Below are 20,340 nucleotides of genomic sequence, written 5' to 3'. Positions count from 1 at the left end.
ACTGCAGTGATTGTTGGCACCAACAGGAAGCCGAACAGTTTTGGATTAGGCTTCATCACAGCACAGCTTCAACCGTTACAGAACCATAAAAACAAAAGATAGCTCTATATGTTCTTGAGTGAAGACTGCTTTTTTACAGCCAGCTGAGCCAGATCTCACACTAGCAATGTAAAAGGCAACTGCAAACTTGTCCCCCTGAAGTTGAATGAAAAGGGACAAAGACTGCACGCACAGGATACGTCAGCACAGTATAAGCGCATTCATGCATGTTGACAAGTATCCCCACAACTCAAATGCTCTTACTTCCTCCAGGTTCCCTAAGGCAAACTCAGTCTTTCGACCGTGCAAGTTGTTCATCAACTGGGCTTTGAGGAGGTATTACAGAAGAAAAGGTTAGGTTTTCTGCAGGCACAGTTGAGCTTCTCAGCAGTTATGCGAGTCCCTCCCCAGATCATAACAACAAAGCAACTAAGCAGGTGATTCGGACCACTCTAAATTAACGGTACGCAAATCAATAATGTTATCACCTTCCTTCATTCCTTCATTCACTGGTGTGCAGGTCACAATGATATAAAGCCGAAGTGATGGTTAAGGGGTTCAGTACTTCTACACCACCCCACCCCCCCCAAGTGATTAAGGCAGAATGGCAGAACTAACCAAAGAGTCTGCAACATTTCAAAGTTTGTATGCTTTTCCAATACTCAATGAGCATCATGCTTCAATTGTGGACCACATTTTACATCCAACATCAAAATGGAGGTGAAAGTAATTGTTCACCAAACACCCTCCCAAGGTACAGTGCCACCCATAGAGGCTATGGATTTCACAGCCTCAGAGGCGAGAATACACAGTCAGACCAGCTCTGATTGATCATTGAGTTAGTTCTACTGGACTCTGACAGAGGCCTGCTTCAGCTACAGGTGAAATGGGAAAAGGGCACAGGGAAATGGGCAGGGGGTCTCCATGTGTTCCATCCACCACACACCTGTATATGGTTTTTGAGGGCGACACAAGGGTCTATGTGGAGGTTGAAATGTCAGCAGCATAAAATCAACATGCCTAAAGTCACACGGGAAACCACCACTTTAGGAAGTCTTCACAAGCCCTGTTCAAATATCCCTGAAACAAAACCTACATCCTACGATGTCTGAGACATGATAGGCTACAGACGTCATGCACTCATTCTCCAGGTATTTGTACTGGATATTCCTTTAACCAGGGCTAGCCAGTAGACAGTCTCCTCAGAAGGGTACAGGTAAAAAGATCTGTGCAGCAAAACGTTAATCGTGCTGCCACCACCGCACAGCCAGGGACAACCACAACCCTCACTTGGAAAGGTGATACGCACTTTAGGTGCCTCTTGCATTTCCCCCACCCCCCAGCACAGACAGTTAAGCCTTAACCTGGTGTTAAACTATATGGAGTTTTCACTAGTCCCTCGTGCTTTTCAGGCTAACCGAAGATAAAAAACAAGTATTTGAAGAAATAAAATACGATGGCAGGGAAGCATAGTTTCGCAAAACCATGCAGAGGACAGTCAATCCAACATCCTTCACAAATATAAAACAAAATCCCAAGATAAAGAACCACAAAAAAACAACTACACAAAGAAACCTGTTACGGCCCAGAAAGGAGGGAAACAGGTTTTGGCAGGGAGGAAAAAAAAAAAAAAGAGTACATATATACACACAAGATAACCAAATGCATTTTGAACCAAAACACCCTGAAAACAGGAAAGCAACGTGAATTAAAATACATTCACTGTGCCTTCATTGCTGCCGAAATTATCTCTTCCCCAGTCCCCAAAGCCTGACATGGTGTACGATCTTTTAGAGGAGTACAGGTAACATGCTCTCAAGAGGTATGTTGCTCTTGTATTTTATTTGAATGAGTAGCGCTTCGATATGAACACTGAATCAGAGTCAACAGGTATTCAAAAATAGAACAGTTCGTACCTGGTGCTAGCACAGGAGCCCGTGGTCTTTTGGCGTGTGCTCCGCCGCAAACTGGGGAGCTCTGCAGGTGGCGATTCGCTGCGTTTCTTTGTCGATTTCCTCAAATCTATGCAAAATAAAAAAAAGCACTCAAGTCAAGCGTATACATTTTCTAAAACCTGCTGTGAAATTAGGTCAGCGTAAATAGACTACCAAATTGTTACTGAAGTAACTTTAAATGTAGCATTTAAGGTTTACATGATTAAGTTACAAAACTAGGTTAAACAGTCTTCATCTAGAACTAGTGGAAGGCTCTGCCCCACAGATGACCGCCTAAAACGGGAGGATGATGCAAACTTTTTTTATTAACAGCGATAATCAAAATATTGAATTGAGGATTTCCACAAATGTAAAGCTTCACTACCTTCGAATACAGTTCACATGGTTAACGCACACCACCACTGAGCTGAACTCTTAAAACCTTTGTTGAGAGAGACAACGTGTGCTTCTATATATCAAGATTAATGAAGCTCAGATCTTCATAATGATTTATTGTTCTTGACTTCAGCAGAGGAATCCCTGACTGGAGAAAATGGCATCTTCTGTAAGGTGAAAACAGGTTGTGTGCGTTACATGGGGAGTAAACGCATCCTTGCTAATGGGCACACTCTATGGTTCGTCTAATGAAGACAGACTCCTATGTTGCTTTTATCGGTTCGTTATTTATTCATCAGTTTTGCAAAAAGTCCTTGACGTGTTAATTCACAAAATTTCGAAGTTTTTATATCCCATCATTTTGAAGACAAACATTTCCAAAGAAATACTCCGATGCATTTCGGGCATGGATTGCCCTTTGTCAAAGAGTTCTGAAAGCAAAACAAACGCTTTTACCTTCTGAATTAACCAATATAACAAATACATTCACATTGCGTTAAATATTAACATCCTCGGTGGCAGAAATAACGAGATACACCCGTTTAGTGAACCAGTGTGGTTGCGTGGGATGGGTAGGAAACCAGAGGGGTCGGGAAAGGGGGAAATTAAACGTGGTCACCTTCAAAATCGGCGATACCGGGTTTAGAAACCACTTTGTGCTGCCGTAGTGCCCATTCTCAAAAAGCCCAATGCGGATTCCCTAGAACTGAGTAACTTCCGCCCTATTTCCCTACTCCCTTTTCTTAGTAAAATTCTAGAGGCCCATGTGACCAATTGTCTCAGTTCCTTCATTGAGTCTTCCCAATTTCTGGATCCCCAGCAGGCGGGTTTTCGGCCGGGACACTCCACTGAGGCTGTTATTGTGGCTGTGATGGACGAGCTCAGGAAGGGAGCTGATAACATCCCCCAGGCCCTTGTGCTTCTGGATTTGTCTGCCGCTTTCGACACAGTTGATCACACTCTTTTGATCGACCGTGTCGGCAGCGCCGGCATCCGGGGCACAGCGTTAGAGTGGATCAGATCCTTCTTAGTCCATCGCTCCCAGTCTGTTCACCTATCCTCCTTTTCAACCACCCCTAAGAAACTTACCTGTGGGGTTCCACAAGGGTCAGCCTTATCACCACTTTTATTCAACCTATATATGCAACCCCTGATTCAATCCCTACACAACCATCCTGCCTCCATCTTCAATTACGCTGACGACATTCAAATGGTCTTTAATCTTAACTCCACACCCATCGCCGACTTTCAGTCTACTATGACCTTTATTGCCGAATGGATGTGCCAAAGCCAACTGAAATTGAATCCCAACAAAACGGAGCTGGTCTTAACAGGAGGCTCCCTTAATCCCTGGAACCCCAACTTGTGGCCACCGTCTTGGGGCTCCGCTCCCTCCCCTTCTGATTCTGTAAAGAGTTTAGGGGTTACCATCAGCAAAGATCTTTCTCTCACACCCCAGATCAAGGCAGTTACTTAGGCATGTTTCTTCCACCTATGGCGAATCCGAAAAATTTCCAGGTTTCTGACCACTGAGGCCCATGTACTAGTCATTATGGCATTGGTCATCTCCCGCCTTGATTATGCCAATGTTCTCTACGTTGGCATCCCAGCCTACCAACTTCGCCAATTACAACTGGTGCAGAATCAAGCGGCGAGACTGGTTTTCCGTCAACCTAGGTATCAATACGTCTCCCCTCTATTGAAAAAGCTTCATTGGCTGCCAGTGGCGAAACGTGGTATTTTTAAACTTGGCTGCACCGTCTTCAAATCATTGACTGGCCATGGCCCTGCCTTTGTAACATCTAGGATCCATCGCTATGTCACCTCCCGTAACCTGCACTCCTTGCACCACAATCTTCTTTCTGTCCCTTCCTTTAAGCAGAAGAAACACGGCGGCCTTGGGTTCTCCTTTCTTGCACCCAAGACTTGGAATTCTCTCCCCTACGAACTCCGGTTAACCTCCTGTTACATATCCTTCAGGAAACTATTAAAAACCCACCTGTTCCACAAGCATATGATGACTGAATACCTGCTCCCTGCCTCCACCTCGTGCTTATCTGTTCTAAAGCGCCATGAAACCAGTGGTGTCCGAGCACTCTACAAATAATTTTTACATTACATTGTCTGGGTTTACCCAGGGCACAGCAGTTAACCAATTTAACTCTCTCCTGAATAATTGGTTCGCATCACGCGGACTGGAACATGTAAGTGGTATTGTATACATAGGACTGTTTATCCTTTTGTTTTCTTTCGTTTAAGGCTGGGGAGGAGTCAGGTATGGGCAGGGCTTGCATGGTTTTGGTTCTCGCATTGGGCATTTCCTCTGGTGGACATTGTTGAACTTGCAAAACTCATTACCCTGCAAACCCTTAAGTTATGGAACCTATTAGCCTCGTTAAAGGGCTTTAGTTTGAGGGCCATTGCCTACTTTGATTGGATATGATGCTTTTATGGCACAGTTCGGGTAGGGGATGTGGGTGCTTTGTTGGTTAGTTGGGATTTTCTTTTTTGTTATTTTCGTTGTCCATGTACGTGCAGTGGAGGAGGTTGTGTGCAGTGACTGGCTGGGAACACACACACACACTAGAACGACAATGTCAGATCGCATTCTTTTGATTACTTAGAATGTGCGGGGACTGAAGACAAAATCCAAGCGCTATAATGACCTTGCATACATAAACTGCAGAGGGGCACTACAGCGTTTTTGGAGGAGACACACTTAACAGACTCTGAGGGTAGCGATCTCTGAAACAGGTGGAGGGGGCAACCCGACCACACAGCATACTCTGCATTTGCAAGGGGGAACTGATTTGGATCAGGCCCGGCGTGCCTTTCCAATTGCATAATGCAAAGGTAGACCCCGAGGGGCGCTGTCTTGGTGATGGATCGATTGGATGGCAAGGATCTGGTACTTCATCTGTATGCCCCGAATTCTGACCAGCATTCTTTCCTGGCTAGCCTGACGTCCCCTACTAGCAACTGCATTGCACTATCCAAGGTTAACTGGAAGGTATTCCAACTATGTGGTAGACCCCTACTGAGATCAGTCTTAGCCCCAGTCACCAGCATCCCCAGCACATAAATCGACAGGGCTTGTCCGCACTTGGTTAGGGCAAAGGGAGCTCATACGTAGCTGACAGGCATGCAACCCAGGGGTCAGAGCCTTCGCCTTTCACTTTGCCCTACACAGATTATATGTTAGTTTGGATTTGATGTTTCGCTGCAATGCGATGTCATATGAGCGATTGGTGGATGCGCAATATTTGGCAAGGACGTACTCTGGCCAGAACCCCTTACTCTGTACTTCTAGTTGGCCAGTCCACAATGCTTATGTCCCAACCGGGCGACTAAACCCCAGTTCTCCTGTCAGGAGACTACGGGAATTGAACTATCGCTCGGGGTTGAGTGGTACACCCTCAAGGTAGTAGTGCAGGGGCACGATCTCCAATCAGCTGAGGGTAAGCACACAACTGCATGCCAACATCAAGCGGCAGGAGGGGGTACTGAATGGTTTGTCCCAGGATCTAGGTGTGGAGGCTGAAGGTAGGGCACATCAGTTCGAGGAAAGAGAGCAATGGTTTGGAACGTTTGAGGCAGTATGACTAAAAGGATTATATTGCTAATGTGGAGAGAGATAAGTTGGGGAGCATGCTGGCTGGTCTCCTCCGGGAGAAGAGCAAGGAAAACAATACTCCAATTTCAGAATGGCACTGGACGGGATGTGAACTCTCAGGAGCAGATTAATGGAGTTTTTACTTTGTATTACCGTGAGATGTACACCTCTAGCGTGACAGCAGCAGAAGGGGACGTACCTTCGTAGTAGCTGATTTCTCCCTTCCTGTTCTGGACCCTGAGTCGGCAGGGAGGATCAGCGCCAATCTCTCTGTTCAGGAGGTGAAGGACGCAATTAAGGAGTTGGCATGGAGTAAGATGTCCAGGTCAGAAGGGTTTCCCAGTGAGTTCTATGCCTCCTATGCTGCATCCCTGGCACCTAAACTAACTGAAGCTTAAAATGGGGAGTTAGCAAAAGGCATAATCCCTCCCCGCTGAGAGTTGAACTCTCTAATGCGGTCCATAGACATCCGGAGGGGGTCTAACTCCCTCCACTGGAAATTCCTATATGCCACCCTGCTTGGGATGGGCTCAAACTATGTGGCAATATATAGATCAGAGGAGCAAAGATTTGAGGGTAATTACTGCAGGGCTCTCGACGCTACAATACTCAGTCCCCTTTTAGAGCACACTCCCTCTCACGGTGAGAGGCTGAATACAGGTTTTGAAAAAGGGGATACAACTGCTTTTTTTATAGGTTTGCCGCTCTACCAGCGGAACTCTTATTCGGGAATTGGACGGCGTTCTCTTGACCCTGTACACGGGCTTCTCTAGACATTGCATGGCCCTGCAAAATTTGAGCTTTTTTGCCACGGTTGAGGGGAGAAATGGCTGCACTGGATCTCGAATTATCTACTTTGGTGGCACAGCTACAGTGAGTGGCCAGCTGGCTTTCTTACCTCTGGGATGCTTTGAGCCACAGAGCATGGGTTGCCCCATTGGGAACTATGAATCCGGCTCCAGCTGAAACAAGCTACACATTCGTAGTATGTGGTGACAATATATTGGTAAGGACTGCAAGATGTCTGGACCAGGGTGATGGAGAGGGCAAACACAAGGGTTCCGTATACTTCTGAGCACCCCTTGGTGACGGCACAGTTTTAGCCCACTCCGGTGAGAAATGGGAAGGCCTGCACATGTGGGTTGAGGCAGGTCTTACTATATTGGGAGATCTGTTCACAGGAGGTGATTTGCAGGAGACTTACAACTTCAGGCCAGGCATTTTCTTTTATACAGGGCCTGGACAGGCAAGGTGCATAGTTGGTGGGATTCTGTAACTGCAGATCTTCCATAACATGACTGCCTCCATAACAGGACTGCCTCCTTTACCTCTTACTTATAACTGTGGAGACTAGGGCAGTTAAACGTGGATCCCTCCTAGGCCCTAATTGAAGGGAACCCAGGTGGATTTGGTTCCATTACAAAGTTGATGGGTGGCGAATCTTGCACCCTCTTGACACAGCTTGGAAAGGGACCCTGGCCTGTACCCCTAAAGTATCCCGCAGTGCAAGGTTTAAATCAATTCAGTTAAATTTTTTTGCACAGGACAGCTCACACCACAGCACTTCCATGGCATGTTTAGGGCCTCCTCAGCTTGCCTCCGCTATGGTGTGGGGGATGCAATCTTTATCATGTTATGGATCTGCCCTGTGCGGACCTACTGGGACATGGCGTTACAGGTCCTCCGTACAGCCACCTATAGTTATTTTGAGAGCACCTCACAATGGCACTTGCTGGGCTTCCACAGACGCAGTGCAGCTCACAAGGTAACTGATAGGCTCACAGATTTTACACTTATTCTTGCCCATGGACAGTTAACGACGCAGTCATTTGTATAAATGGTGGAAATAAGGGATTAAATAGGCGGAATGTAAGCGAGAGGCGATTCGGAGAGGGGACAGGTGGGTGCACATGACCCCAATCCTACCAGCAAGGGAGGCAGTGATGTATGCTTGCCCTAGACTAAACCCTCAGGGTTGAATTAAGGTGGAGGAGGGACCATACGGTGAATCCCTGACAGACCCTGCTACACCCCTAGGGCCTGATGAAGAAGCTGCGGTCAAATGAGCTGGGGTGGTTTAAGGTTGTTAGAGAATGGGAGAGTTGGATTATGTGGGTAGGAGGAGGAGTGTCTGGCCTTGCACTGGCACTTATATATATATATATATCTGCAAAGTACCCATGTAAGGATTCCTCACAACTGTCTCAGTCTGCACATATCTTCATGTGAACTCCTATGTCTCCTTTTACTTCAATGATTACTATATCTGCCATGCCAGTACACAATTTTCATGGTTTGTATTGCTGCGTGAATTTGTGTACAAAGCAATAAAATGTTTTACAAAAAAATGGAGGACACAGCAGTGAGCAATACAAGAGGGCAATGTGTGCTCTCATATATGCACCCAAGTCCACCGAAAATATCGCACAGAGGGCAAAGATGGAATAAAGCACATTCAGATTAAGATGACACGTGTGTTTGGGAAGAAGGCAACAGATGAAAACTAGTACACATGTTCACGGAATCTGCCAAATGGTTAACAAATCAGCCAGATATCATGAGCCTGAGTCTCAGACCATAGCTTCAGCACCTCCAGACAGGGGAAGCAAGAGCATGCCACCCTTATTGTTGGTATATACAACATCACTGTTATGTTGTCCGTTAGGATCTGGACCAACTGGCTGCAGATGGATAGCAGGAACACCTTCAAAGCCAGGCAGGTTGCATGAAGTGCGAGCTGGCACATATGAAATTTCCACTTGAAAGTGACCAAAGGCCTCTGATCCCTAGTGCATCGATAGGACGGCCCAAATGGTGCAAGGAGACAACGTGGGCCACTGATGGTAAGGGACACAAAAGATTCTAGCATATAAGGCGTTCTGTCACCAGACACAACTGCAGACCTCTGGGGAAATTCAGATACTGGCCATGAGGATTCCCCAGTGAAAGGAGAAGAGAAACCACAACTGGCGGACACACATGTGCCACCAACTGCAGTCCACCAGCCAGATGCAGGAGGTAAGCCGGTCCAGAACAGTCAGCGCAAAAAAAAAAGCTACCTCCTGAAACACCACATGCATAGGCAGAATGTTCTAACCTCACTTTGAGGCAAGAAGCCCTTGAGGGACAGACTTTCAAATTCCTCCCGATGAAGAAGAAATGGCTGGAAGAGCTGGAAGTGAAACCAGAGGAGGTTGATGGAGCACCTCAGGTCAAAGAGAAGGAAGATAGTGGCCTGCAGGAGGTTTGACATTGGCTTTGGAAAGCCAGATTTTACCAGGCAGCTGTGAAGATACTAGAATAACAGGATCCCCAACCTGCTAAGATCTGGCACAATCAGGACATATCCCTAACTCTAGGTGCAGATTTGAACCCAAAGCTTCCTTGATACACCCGAGGGAGCAACGGTGGTGCAGAAAAGGGCCAGCGTAGTTTGGGTGAAGGCAGCTATCCAAGTTGATTTGATGCAAGGGCCTAGAAGTTTTTGGCTCAGTCTCTGGCACCAGTACCAAATCCAGATTCAGATTTAAATAAATATCCACCTGCTGTGGTACTTCTTGTGCCTCTTCTTGCACTTACTAATCCGTGGTGAGCCATATCAAGACCTTTCGCAGGACCTAGATCACTGACCCCACTGCTTCCCTTGTCATTCATCTCAAGCTTCTGCCATGAAGAGATTGGCCACTTCCTCCTTAAAATGAGCATGCAGCCACACTGCTCACATAAAAGCCGTGCTTGGACTTCAGGTATCAGACAGAGTTCATGCAGATCAAAATAGACTGGTCTACCACAGAAATTGCACAGGGAGACATCTCTGAACAAAGTTTCGAAAATTGAGGAAAAATGATCTGAGGAAAGAAACTGTGGGTCCATGCTGAACAAAAAAAATAAGAGAAGAGGTCAGTGCGTTGGGTGGCACCTTTTGCGCCCATGTAATGCCACATCCAAAGTAGAAAGAAATGAGGCGCCATATATTGTGCAGAGAAGCATCTATCAGAAAGAGTGAAGGCTAAATATCAATGGCCAGACATGTTGCACTCTGTAAGAATGATATAAATGTTGGTAGGACACAAGATCATTAAGGTGACCTCAGAAAGAAGCAGATCTAGGTAAGAGATAGCTAGACAAGTAACTATTACTGAAATGGTAGAGGATACTTCAGAAGGTTAAGAAAATACTACACCACCTACCTTTTTAAACGGTATCAGCAGTAGAGAGAACAGAAGTAATTCTATTTTAATTCATGTCACATGTACAATTTTACTCGCATATGTGGAGGTCGGATGAATACATTTCATCAAGCCCCCCAGAAAAGAGAAAAAAAGCTTCTACTTCTTTTAATTTAATTTGCTTAGCAAAGAAACCTTCAAATTAATTTAGTTCTCCAACACCAAAAATAAACAATACCCTGCAAAATGAAAACTGGCCTAAAATACGATCACCAACATAAAAACTCGACATTAACTAAAGAAATAATAGATTTGACTTGGGTGTACTTACTGGCTAATTTTGCCTGTAGCCCAGACGGTCCAGGTTTTGATGTTTCAGACTTGGAAGACCCTGGGAGAGACAGTTTTGTTTTAGGTAAGCTAACTTTTGGGCTGAAGCGAGCTGCCCAGTCAAACTTCGAAGATCCACTGCTTTTGGTCTGCTCTTTCTCACGACTACTCCTTCGAGGACTGGGGCTAGATGCAGAACGGGATCGTCTGGTCTTGTTCTGTTCTTTTCCAGGTTTCCCTCTTGCACCTTGAGGTACAATGAAAGAAGCAGAAGCAATAGCAGAGGAGGATGAAGATGTAGATGCTGAAGAGGAAGAATCAGTGATGGTGCTACACCCAGCTTTGGCTGAGGTCACCGATTTTGAAGCCAGCTTGGTGGGTTTTGAAGACCTTTCGAAAACACCAGATGCCTCAACTGCTGGCACACCCTTCAAAGAAGATAAACTATCTGTTCTTTTTCTTTTCTGATTCGGGGAACTACCTGAAGCTCCACCCTTTCTGGTATGGATTTTGCTGGTTGATGGCAATTGTGCAGATTTCAAAGGCTGTTCTTGGTCAATGTGCCTCTTCTTAGTCTTGTATGTTCTGTTAGTTTCTGAATGAGCCTCTTTGTGCACAAGCAATTTGGATTTTTTTGCAGTACAAGGAGAATGGGTCCTGGTGTAATCAGGGCTGGCACTGCGCTTTACACCTCGAGAAGTCTCTTTCTTGGGCACGTGCCCAGGCTTCTTTTCTGTATTATTTAAAATGTTGGGGTCGTCTTCTTGTGGTATCAACACATTAGATGAGCTTCCACTTCTAAAAAGAGAAACAATCTTGCATGAGGTTCATATTCTTACAAAGTGCTATATTAAAATACAACTAAAATTATACAAATGACTAACTTCGAATTGAAGAGCCCACCAGTTGATAATGCAAAATAACTAATGCATTTGATTGTGGCAAAAAAGCTAAAAACAGTGCTTTCCACCAGCGTCCCATCATGCATCAAAAGCAACCTGTATCATAGGAAAACTTCCAAACATCATAAAATGTGTAATGTCCTTCATTCCAGATACTACTGCAACACAAACAGATCATTTGCAAGACTGTATGCTTTCTCATCCCTTTTATTAGGTTTCCATGATCATCCCTTGGCGAGTTCACCTAGATAAATTAGCTGAATGGGCAAATTGGGCATAATTAATTATTTACTGCTTTTGCAACCTAACCTGTCATTAACTAATGCTAATTCAAAAAATATATAACAGCTAGACATGGGCTACCCTTTTTACATCATTTGTTCACTGTATTTAAACCTAAAGAATATCTAAAACCAGTTTTATACTTTTGTTGTAGTTTTATATGTATTGTGAAAACGGGAGGTAAGAAGGGCTAGTGTTTGGTCATCAAAAAAAGAATTACACGATTAAACCAACCCCTTACCAGGTAAACTGATATCTGAAGTTTCAACAATCCATCCCACAAACAACTGAAAAGGTGGGGTGTAAAAAAATATGTGCGATTTATCCCCATACTGCCTGATCATCAATAAGTAGATGTGACACTAATCAATAGGTTCTATGCCGATAACAGGGTGTCACCAGACAGCAAAAGTTGACCTACGTGTAAGGCACAGGTCTGGATTAGAAAGGGTCACCTGATTGAATCCACGACTGACTCAGTACATCTAGTTGAAAATAAAGCACCTGTGAGGCCCACCACCAATCCCAATATTCAATGAGAATACAGGCTCTTTTGCATGAAACCTAAAGCCTTCACCTTCAGCTCCAGATGTACACGGAATATATCTATAGTCACGTGGTCAAAAAGTGAATTCAGGGACTAAAGTCTCTTTGTGCTGCAAGAAGGTATGGTCATAGGAAAAGGAAAGCAGCATTTGCTTCAACACAAAATACAGCCACTTACCTTAGGATATGCTCCTCACAAGGACAGTTTGCATCCCTCCTGCCTGGGTTCCACCTTTTATAGTGTAGTAAATTCCCTTTAGGGCCAACTATGATTCTGCCTTATTTTAGCCTAACATCACGTTGTAGGCTGCTTAGCACAGATGCATAACACGTTTTATTTGTGCCATGATTTTATTTTAGAAATACACTGCACATGCTTTTATTCAGTTCTTGGCATTCAGTCTGAACATTTAGTAAAAGGTCGAACAATATGGTGCTCGGTTTTCCTGAGATCGGTCAGCAACATATCCTAACATTTAGACATAACACAGAGGCACAGGTGCTGAGTTTTAGCATGGCACTTATCATAGAAAGTGAGACTTGCCCTTTGGAAAACAAAGGAGGATTCTAGAAGAGAGTAAAGGTGCTGGAACATGCACACCAGCCTTGCGCAACACTGAGATGCAGACCACCCAATGACAAATGGCAGGTATGGGGTCCAGTTCTAATCCCAGAGTGATCACGGATATATCACTGTGCTTAAGTAGGGAGGGTAGACTTAGGCAGATGTCTTTTGCCATGATAATCTCTTTTCATTGTATACAGTTTCCTTATAATGCTGATTACTTTGCTCAGTTGTATAGGTTTTCAAATCGCAGCACAGTTGCTTCATAATAGAGCACAATAGTTTCAATATATATTGTTAACTTTCCTTGTCTCTATCTTTAGTTTACTGTGGACACGATTAAATAAGGAAACAAAAGGTGGTGGTCCATTTCCACAGTTCCCTTGGGGACTAGAGTGCTGTGTTCTAGGTTGCTAATTTACATTTACTCTGGGAAGGACAGTAGGGCAGGTAAGGCACTGTAAGCTAGTCGAATTTAGGCCCATGGCTACTGATGTGTTATGGTGACTCAGCCTCTACATTCTGACATCTTGTGGTCCTACGGACAGTTTGGTTTCCAAATAGAATCCCTGCAAAATAGCACTACCAAAGATGGTCTGGTACTTATCCATGGGTCTCCTGATTAGTTCTTGTGCATGCCATTCATAACCGTTACACCTACCACTGGAGACGTCCGCGGTGTTGGGGATTAATTTAGGAAGCACCATATTTTGACTGTTGGGGTTTCCAAGCTTAAAATTTTAAAAGGAAAACTCATTTTTGTGTTTGCTCTTTCTTTCCATTGCTGGTCCGATCATGGTGCAGCCACAGCCTATTCTAATTGCAGACCTGCTGTCCATGCACATTTAACTGTCCATGGCCTTACAAAATGCAGGTGACCGTCTTCACAGTGGAAGCCCACAACGGCTATCATTTTAAAGTCTTTTATTCTGGGGTAAACTTTACGGCTGCGGATGCCAATAGCAATACATTTAATGAACACAGTTGTTGCAACACCAACACAATATAGAGTATATCTGCTCTTAAGAATACCACATTCACATTGGGAACATCAAACTTGATTCTGAGGTGCCTATCCGCATGCACTTGCACCAGTACGCACAGGTCCCCTTAAATGACAGGGCTATCTAGCCAACATTAGCTAGTTACATACAATTCCCCAATATAGCGAATCTCATTGCTCAAGAGCTACAATGATAATATGCTGGTCTGGTTAGAATATATATACACTGAACTCCATATGTTTTGTTCACCTTGTTGGCAGTACTAGCAAGTGCTGGCCTACCAGGGCAAGCCCAATTCCTTCAGTGCCTAATATAAGTTCTGTAATCGTTCAGTCAGTTAAGGGCCAATTCCCTCCCCCCCCCCCCCTAATCATGCAGAAATTCTAGCCCTCAGAGGTGCTGCAATTTGCATGATCACACACAATTCAAGGCTCCAGACAGGTATCATATTTCAGTACTCAACTGACAAGCAGTATATGAGAGGAGGGTGTTCCGATTGCAGACAGGAAGAGCACACAAAAACAGAGGGACTCACAATGCTCATCTGACGTGAAGATAAAGGAGGAGGAAAATCTTTCTCAATACAACACCCCATTGAAAAAAAAGCAAGTTGCAGCTGTAACGGCAAAGTAAGCCACAGACACAGAGAACCCTCCTCCTGAACAGGGGTTGGGCGGTGACTCTCCTCCACAGCGCATCAGAGGTCAGAATAGTGCGCCAGAATCGCCAGGCGTTTCTGGCAGCAAAAGCAGCTGATACCATTATTACAGTTGAAACCCTAGACAGGCGTGTAGTGTAGCCCCTCCAGATAGATTATATAACTTAGATATACAAATTGAGGGTGACATACAAAGCACCATTTGGGTAATATTCTGGGAGAACTTCACATTGCCTTACAACATGCTTTCAGCGGAGGTGAAATGGTGCCCGCAGTTTTGGCCAAACATCCCTAATAGGGTGAGGATAGGAATTCCTTTATTTTGACCATAATGAAGTCAAACACGCTTATGCAACACAATGGGCTCTTGCACAATCCCCAGCATTAGATCACAATCATGTAGGCTGGGATATGGACTCTCCTTATGTTATAACCATAAGGTCCACCCCACAAATGCAACCGCAATACCCCATTAAACGAGATGCTAAAGCACCGGTTAGGGAACTACAATCCCAATTGGAGGTAGCAGGGTATAATTGCATAGTGTTAGACTATAGACATTTAAACAGTCACACATACTTTTCCAATACAAAACACACAAAGTAAAAGCAATTAGTAATATAATATGTAAAAAAATACAAAACTATGGATATTTACATTGTTTTTTCTGCAAAAAACTTGCACCTGAAAGCAGAGATTGGACAGCCTGCTCGGTGCTTGATTTCAATGTCGGTTTGCACAGCTAGCCATGAGATATAAAAACAGTCCACGACTGTTTGCTGCCGGTATAGTGTACATTCTACATAATATTGACCACAACACACTGTCCTATGTAGAGGATATCAACCTGATGGACAATGAGTTACACCCACATTTAGCCAGAGTAGCTCGCATTACATTGTGATTTGCGGACACTGGCTATAAGTTGAACTTTAAGCAATCTAATATAGTTTTTCTAAGTGTCCTTTTCTTTGGAAAGTAACTTAATCATGAGGGGGAGTGGCTTGCTCCTCACTTTTCAGAGAAATGCGCACAACTGCAACCTCCAAACAAATCGCAAAAATAATTACAATCCTGGTTAGGATTCCTTATTGGTAGAACTTGCATACCTGCTTAAGCACAGCGCATTAAATCACTATTGACTATTTGATCTTTATTGTTTAGTTAGTTAAAACCATAACAAATTTTCTTTACAATATTCACACAAGGATAAAAGAACCTAAACATAAAAATAAAATAATCAATTTCAATGAAACAACTAAGAGGGGAGAAAATATATATGACAATGCATTACTTCAAAAAAAGCAATCAGAGGCCAGAGAGGTTTCACAGCACAGAGACACGTTTATTTTGGTCCAAAACAGGAGCGGCGAATGCATTTCGGCCTTAAGCCTTCTTCAGCGCCCTGCACGGAGTCCTGTTGCCTGTCAACCCAATACTGCTGCTGTAATTATGTAAACGTGCCCTAAATGTCCCTCCCCAAATGTTTCAGCGCACCTGTTGCTCGTTGCATGAATGTCCCAACTGCAACTCCCAGAATACATCATGGCTGTGTCTCCAGGTCGGCGGCATGGGGAGCAAGGAAAACACATAGGTGTGGGCTCGCGGTCACTTTGCAGGTAGGTGGTACAAGAGTCTCCAAGGTAGATTCCAAACGTCCACGATCGCCAAACTGTGTCCCATCGTACCGCTCCTACCGACTGAAGTAGGACCACAGTGGCATGGGGGCCGTCATTACAACAATAGAAACCCCTACAGGAGGTGAAATACCTCCGTTCTCCAGTACTTGTTTTTCGCAGCCGGTGGTCTCCGGACTTCTCGGTACCCCGAGTAACAAACGCCGACAAGCAACGTGGTGCCAGATTATAGTCTGGGTCTCTTTGTGCAGCAGGGCCATCTGTTCCGCGTCCCTGGCTGGCGCGGCAATATAGGACGATACATTACTTCAAAGAAAGCTATCAGAGGCCAGAGGGGTTTCACAGCACAGAGACACGTTTATTTTGGACCAAAACAGTAGCGGCGAATGCGTATCGTTCTTAAGCCTTCTTCAGTGCACTGCGTAGAGTCCTGTTGCCTGTCAACCCAATACTGCTGCTGTAATTATGTAAGCGTGCCCTAAATGCCCCTCCCCAAATGTTTCAGCGCACCTGTTGCTCGTTGCATGAATGTCCCAACTGCAACTCCCAGAATACATCATGGCTGTGTCTCCAGGTCGGCGGCATGGGGAGCAAGGAAAACACATAATTAATTAATTAATTAATTAATTGTGGGTTTATATAGCGCTAGGATAGACTCCCGGAGGAGTATCTCCGCGCTTCGACCGCTGCGAAACCCTTCCTGGCTTCCCTGAGAGATGGTCCCTTAATGGGTATCTCCAGGGTGAGACCAGGCATCCCCGGCAGTCTGGTGGGGCCGTTCGTGCAGATGAGGCAAGCTTATGCCCAGAGTTGCCGAGTGTGATCGCTGATCAGAGTGGGCACCGAGGCGAGAGAATTATCGAGTCCGCTGACCCTGGTCCAGAAACCTGCCGCGTCGGGAATCGAACCCTGGTCCCGGGCCGTCCTCTGCTCTCGGGTCTGCCGCCTCCAACCAGTGAGCCACACTACTGCACTTAGGTGTGGGCTCGCTGTCACTTCGCAGGTAGGTGGTACAAGAGTCTCCAAGGTAGGTTCCAAACGTCCACGATCGCCACACTGTGTCCCCTCGTACCGCTGCTACCGACTGAAGTAGGACCGCAGTGGCATGGGGGCCGTTATTACAACAAAGAAAGCCAAAGAAAGGGCAGATATTATAACTAGACCCGACACTCTTAGTGACAAGACCAAAGAAAAAGATGAGCAAGTGGCTAGTGAGACCAGATTGATTCTCACCTACAATGCTGAATCACAGAATATACAGAGGATTGTGGCAAAAAATTGGAACATCCTCAAGAGCGACAGAGTTATAGGTGATGAATTGCCCAATAGACCCAGTGTCACCTACAGGAAAGGCAAAAGCTTAAGAGATCTTCTTGTCCACAGCGACGTAACCACCTATGCGGTAGGCTCCGAACATGGCCTCAAGGGATTCTTTCCATGTGGCCATTGCAAGGCCTGCAAAAATAGTGTCTTCACAAAGGATATTCAGTATAACGGGAATCACATGGAGGTCCAACAATTTTGGACATGCGGTACCACACACGTTGTTTGTTATAGTAAGCCCCTGTGAAAGATGGTACATAGGGAGTACAACCTGTGCTGCTAAAAAACGTTTCTTAGAACATTTACGGGCAATCAAAAATAACGATGAAAAATATCCAGTTGCCCGCCATTACAGGGACAAACAATTCTGTGACACCCCAAAAGTTAGATTCTTCATTCTAGAGCAGATAAAACAAAATCCTAGAGGTGGTAACAGAATGTTAAAGCTAAGACAAAGAGAATCTAAGACCAAAGAACCTGGTAGGCTCAACCAGGATGAAGAACTGGCAATACACTTAAGGGAATACATTTTACTTTTAAGTGTATTACATCATTGATGGACACACCATTAACCTACACATAGGTACATCTTCTAGATTCTCTTCAAATCAACATGACTAGTTGGGAACACTTGTGAATTCTAGACCTATTTTTGCCTTCTTTCCTAGAACATCACATATCCTCAATGTGCAGTGCATACGAGAGAAAATGTATTGATTTTAATTGGTGGCACTCACGGGACTGTATTTTCTATTATCAATAGATTCCTTTTCTCTCAGCAGGAAAATATTTGATTGAGCAATGTATCTTTTTAAGCACGGGTCACACCATCCTCTTTTTCCTCACCACACGAGCACTTTGTAATACGATCAGCATTCTGACCAACGAAGTGCAAGTATTCTAGACAGGATATGGGACTGATGCCGTACTTGGACAGTGAACAATTCAAACATGTATTTTACATGGGTATAATTTCATTTGAACTGATGGCCACACCAAGTATCACAATAAGTATGCAGATTGGTCTAATCTACATACTTAAGTATACATGATGTAAAGTATTTAACAAGAATATTATGTGTGCCTTCTGGCCAATGAGAATAATTTAAGTATTTACTCGCCGAGTGGGCACAAAATTGATATGAACTAACTTATCAAGCTGAGATGATTGCACTATTTGAATTTTATTTTAACATATGTATAGAAACTATGAGGAAATGCATTTAACAAGATTATTTTGTGTTCTACTGTTGACCAAATGAATGAGTTTGAGTGGGTTTTTGCCGTGGGCACAAGATAGACATGTGCTAATCTTACACGTAGCTGAAATACAATACAAGTTTATTTGAACTTTTATTTGATTTAGCACAAGACACTATCAACACTAGATTTTCTATATGTATTCTATGTAGATATATTTTTTAAACACCTGCTCCTCATGTTTATGCACTTTATGTGAACATTTTGTTGAATATGTGCAAACTGTCCCATTCCATCATGGCGGCTTAATTTCGGTGTAAGGCACGACGCCTTTGTAGTCCTTTTATTAAGTTTATACCTCACATGTGAATTGTTGATTGCCGAATGCTTTATTAACACGATTGTGGGCACTTTCCATTGAACGTGATCAAGGCTTCAGGGAAGCCGAAACATGTTTTTCAGATTAAAAACCCTTGGAATTTGAGCTGGTGTGTGGATTTTTCACTGAGAGCGTACTGAACTTTGGGAAATTTACGGATTACCGGCGTGCTCCGCCGGCGGTGTACGCCAATTCCTTCGGGGCTACAGGAGGTCAGAAGGAGGGCTTTGTTGGCTACCTTCAGGATTAGTCCTCTGTCCTAATAATACTTAAGTAGCCAATAATGTATTTGTTTTCAATCCATTTTCAAAGGGCAGCAGAAACTTTATCAGCTTACAGTTCATTTGGGGAGCCGTTGAGTCCTAACCTCCGATAACTGCTGTCCTACATGTGCGAATTCTTTTAACCAGAAAGATATTCTTCAAAAAGGACACTCGCTCTTTATTCAGCTTTCTACAATGGCATTTTATGTGGATTAAATCTTCCTTTGTATAACGACATTTAATAGATTCAACGTGCTTCCAAGTTGGTTTATTGGCAAGAGTTGGAAATTTGCCGAAACGCAGAGCCATCAATCTTTTTTTGATAAAAAATTGAGAAAGTTGTTTCCAAGTAAGCCGCCGAGGTCAGAGTTTTGTAGCTATTGATCACAATCCATGAATTAAATCACTATGAATTGATAAACCCCGATTTTTCCAGTTCTCATTCGAGATAAAAAGACACAGATGCACTCAGATCTTTACAATCTGACTTACTTGCAACGCGTCACTTACATACATGTGTAACTACCACAAACTTAGTCATCCGTGTCATAGCAGGTTCATTTGGATTTACCTATATCACCTTTAACAAAGGTGAGCGTGCGGATTGCATGTAAATCGCATCTATATTCCTCTGCAGAAATGCGTTTTGCAACCACTGAGAAAATACTGACTGCTGTACAGATGGCTATTCTTCAAGAGCGGCCACTTTCACAAGGGAAACTTATTAATGTTTACGCCAGTGCAAGCCTTCGAGGCCGTCACAAAGGTTAGGGTTCTTAATGCTAAAGTTCTCCTTCCTAGATGGATACAATGGGCATGTGGGAGGGACGGGCGGCAATAGACGCGAGGAGGCCCTATTAGTTTGATAATGGCGTGTTTTATTTCAACTGATGACTTGATATTTACAGGTGGTCGTTGTTCCAAAATAATGTTATAATGTACATCGGTAGGAATACTTTTCCTAAGAAACGTACAGTATGCATAAGTTCCTTCCCATTTCCTCCTCTCTTCTTCTAGGCGCTCATGTATCCTGGAGGGGGTCCCAAAAAGCTTGCAGAGGGGCAGAAGTAATAAGAAAAGGAGCAATAAGTAAGACTGTG

General features: G+C 44.2%; 1 protein-coding gene across 15 annotated transcripts in view; it reads right to left on the bottom strand.

Annotated features, from left to right (window-relative positions):
* TRIP12 (thyroid hormone receptor interactor 12) overlaps positions 1-20,340 on the bottom strand; it is a 1,206,981-nt gene that overhangs the window by 1,035,543 nt on the left and 151,098 nt on the right. For all 15 annotated transcript variants that reach the window (XM_086944059.1, XM_086944047.1, XM_086944048.1 and 12 more), the window contains 2 exons: positions 10,483-11,279; positions 1,956-2,061 (listed from right to left, as the gene is read on the bottom strand). In XM_086944059.1, the coding sequence (XP_086800185.1) occupies positions 1,956-2,061; positions 10,483-11,279 (903 nt within the window). The remainder of the gene's footprint in view (positions 1-1,955; positions 2,062-10,482; positions 11,280-20,340) is intronic.

This window comes from Lissotriton vulgaris, chromosome 11 (assembly GCF_964263255.1).
Source record: "Lissotriton vulgaris chromosome 11, aLisVul1.2, whole genome shotgun sequence".
In the NCBI taxonomy this organism is placed as follows: Eukaryota; Metazoa; Chordata; class Amphibia; order Caudata; family Salamandridae; genus Lissotriton; species Lissotriton vulgaris.
Note: the sequence above shows the minus strand (reverse complement) of the source record. Positions and strands in the feature narration are given on the sequence as shown.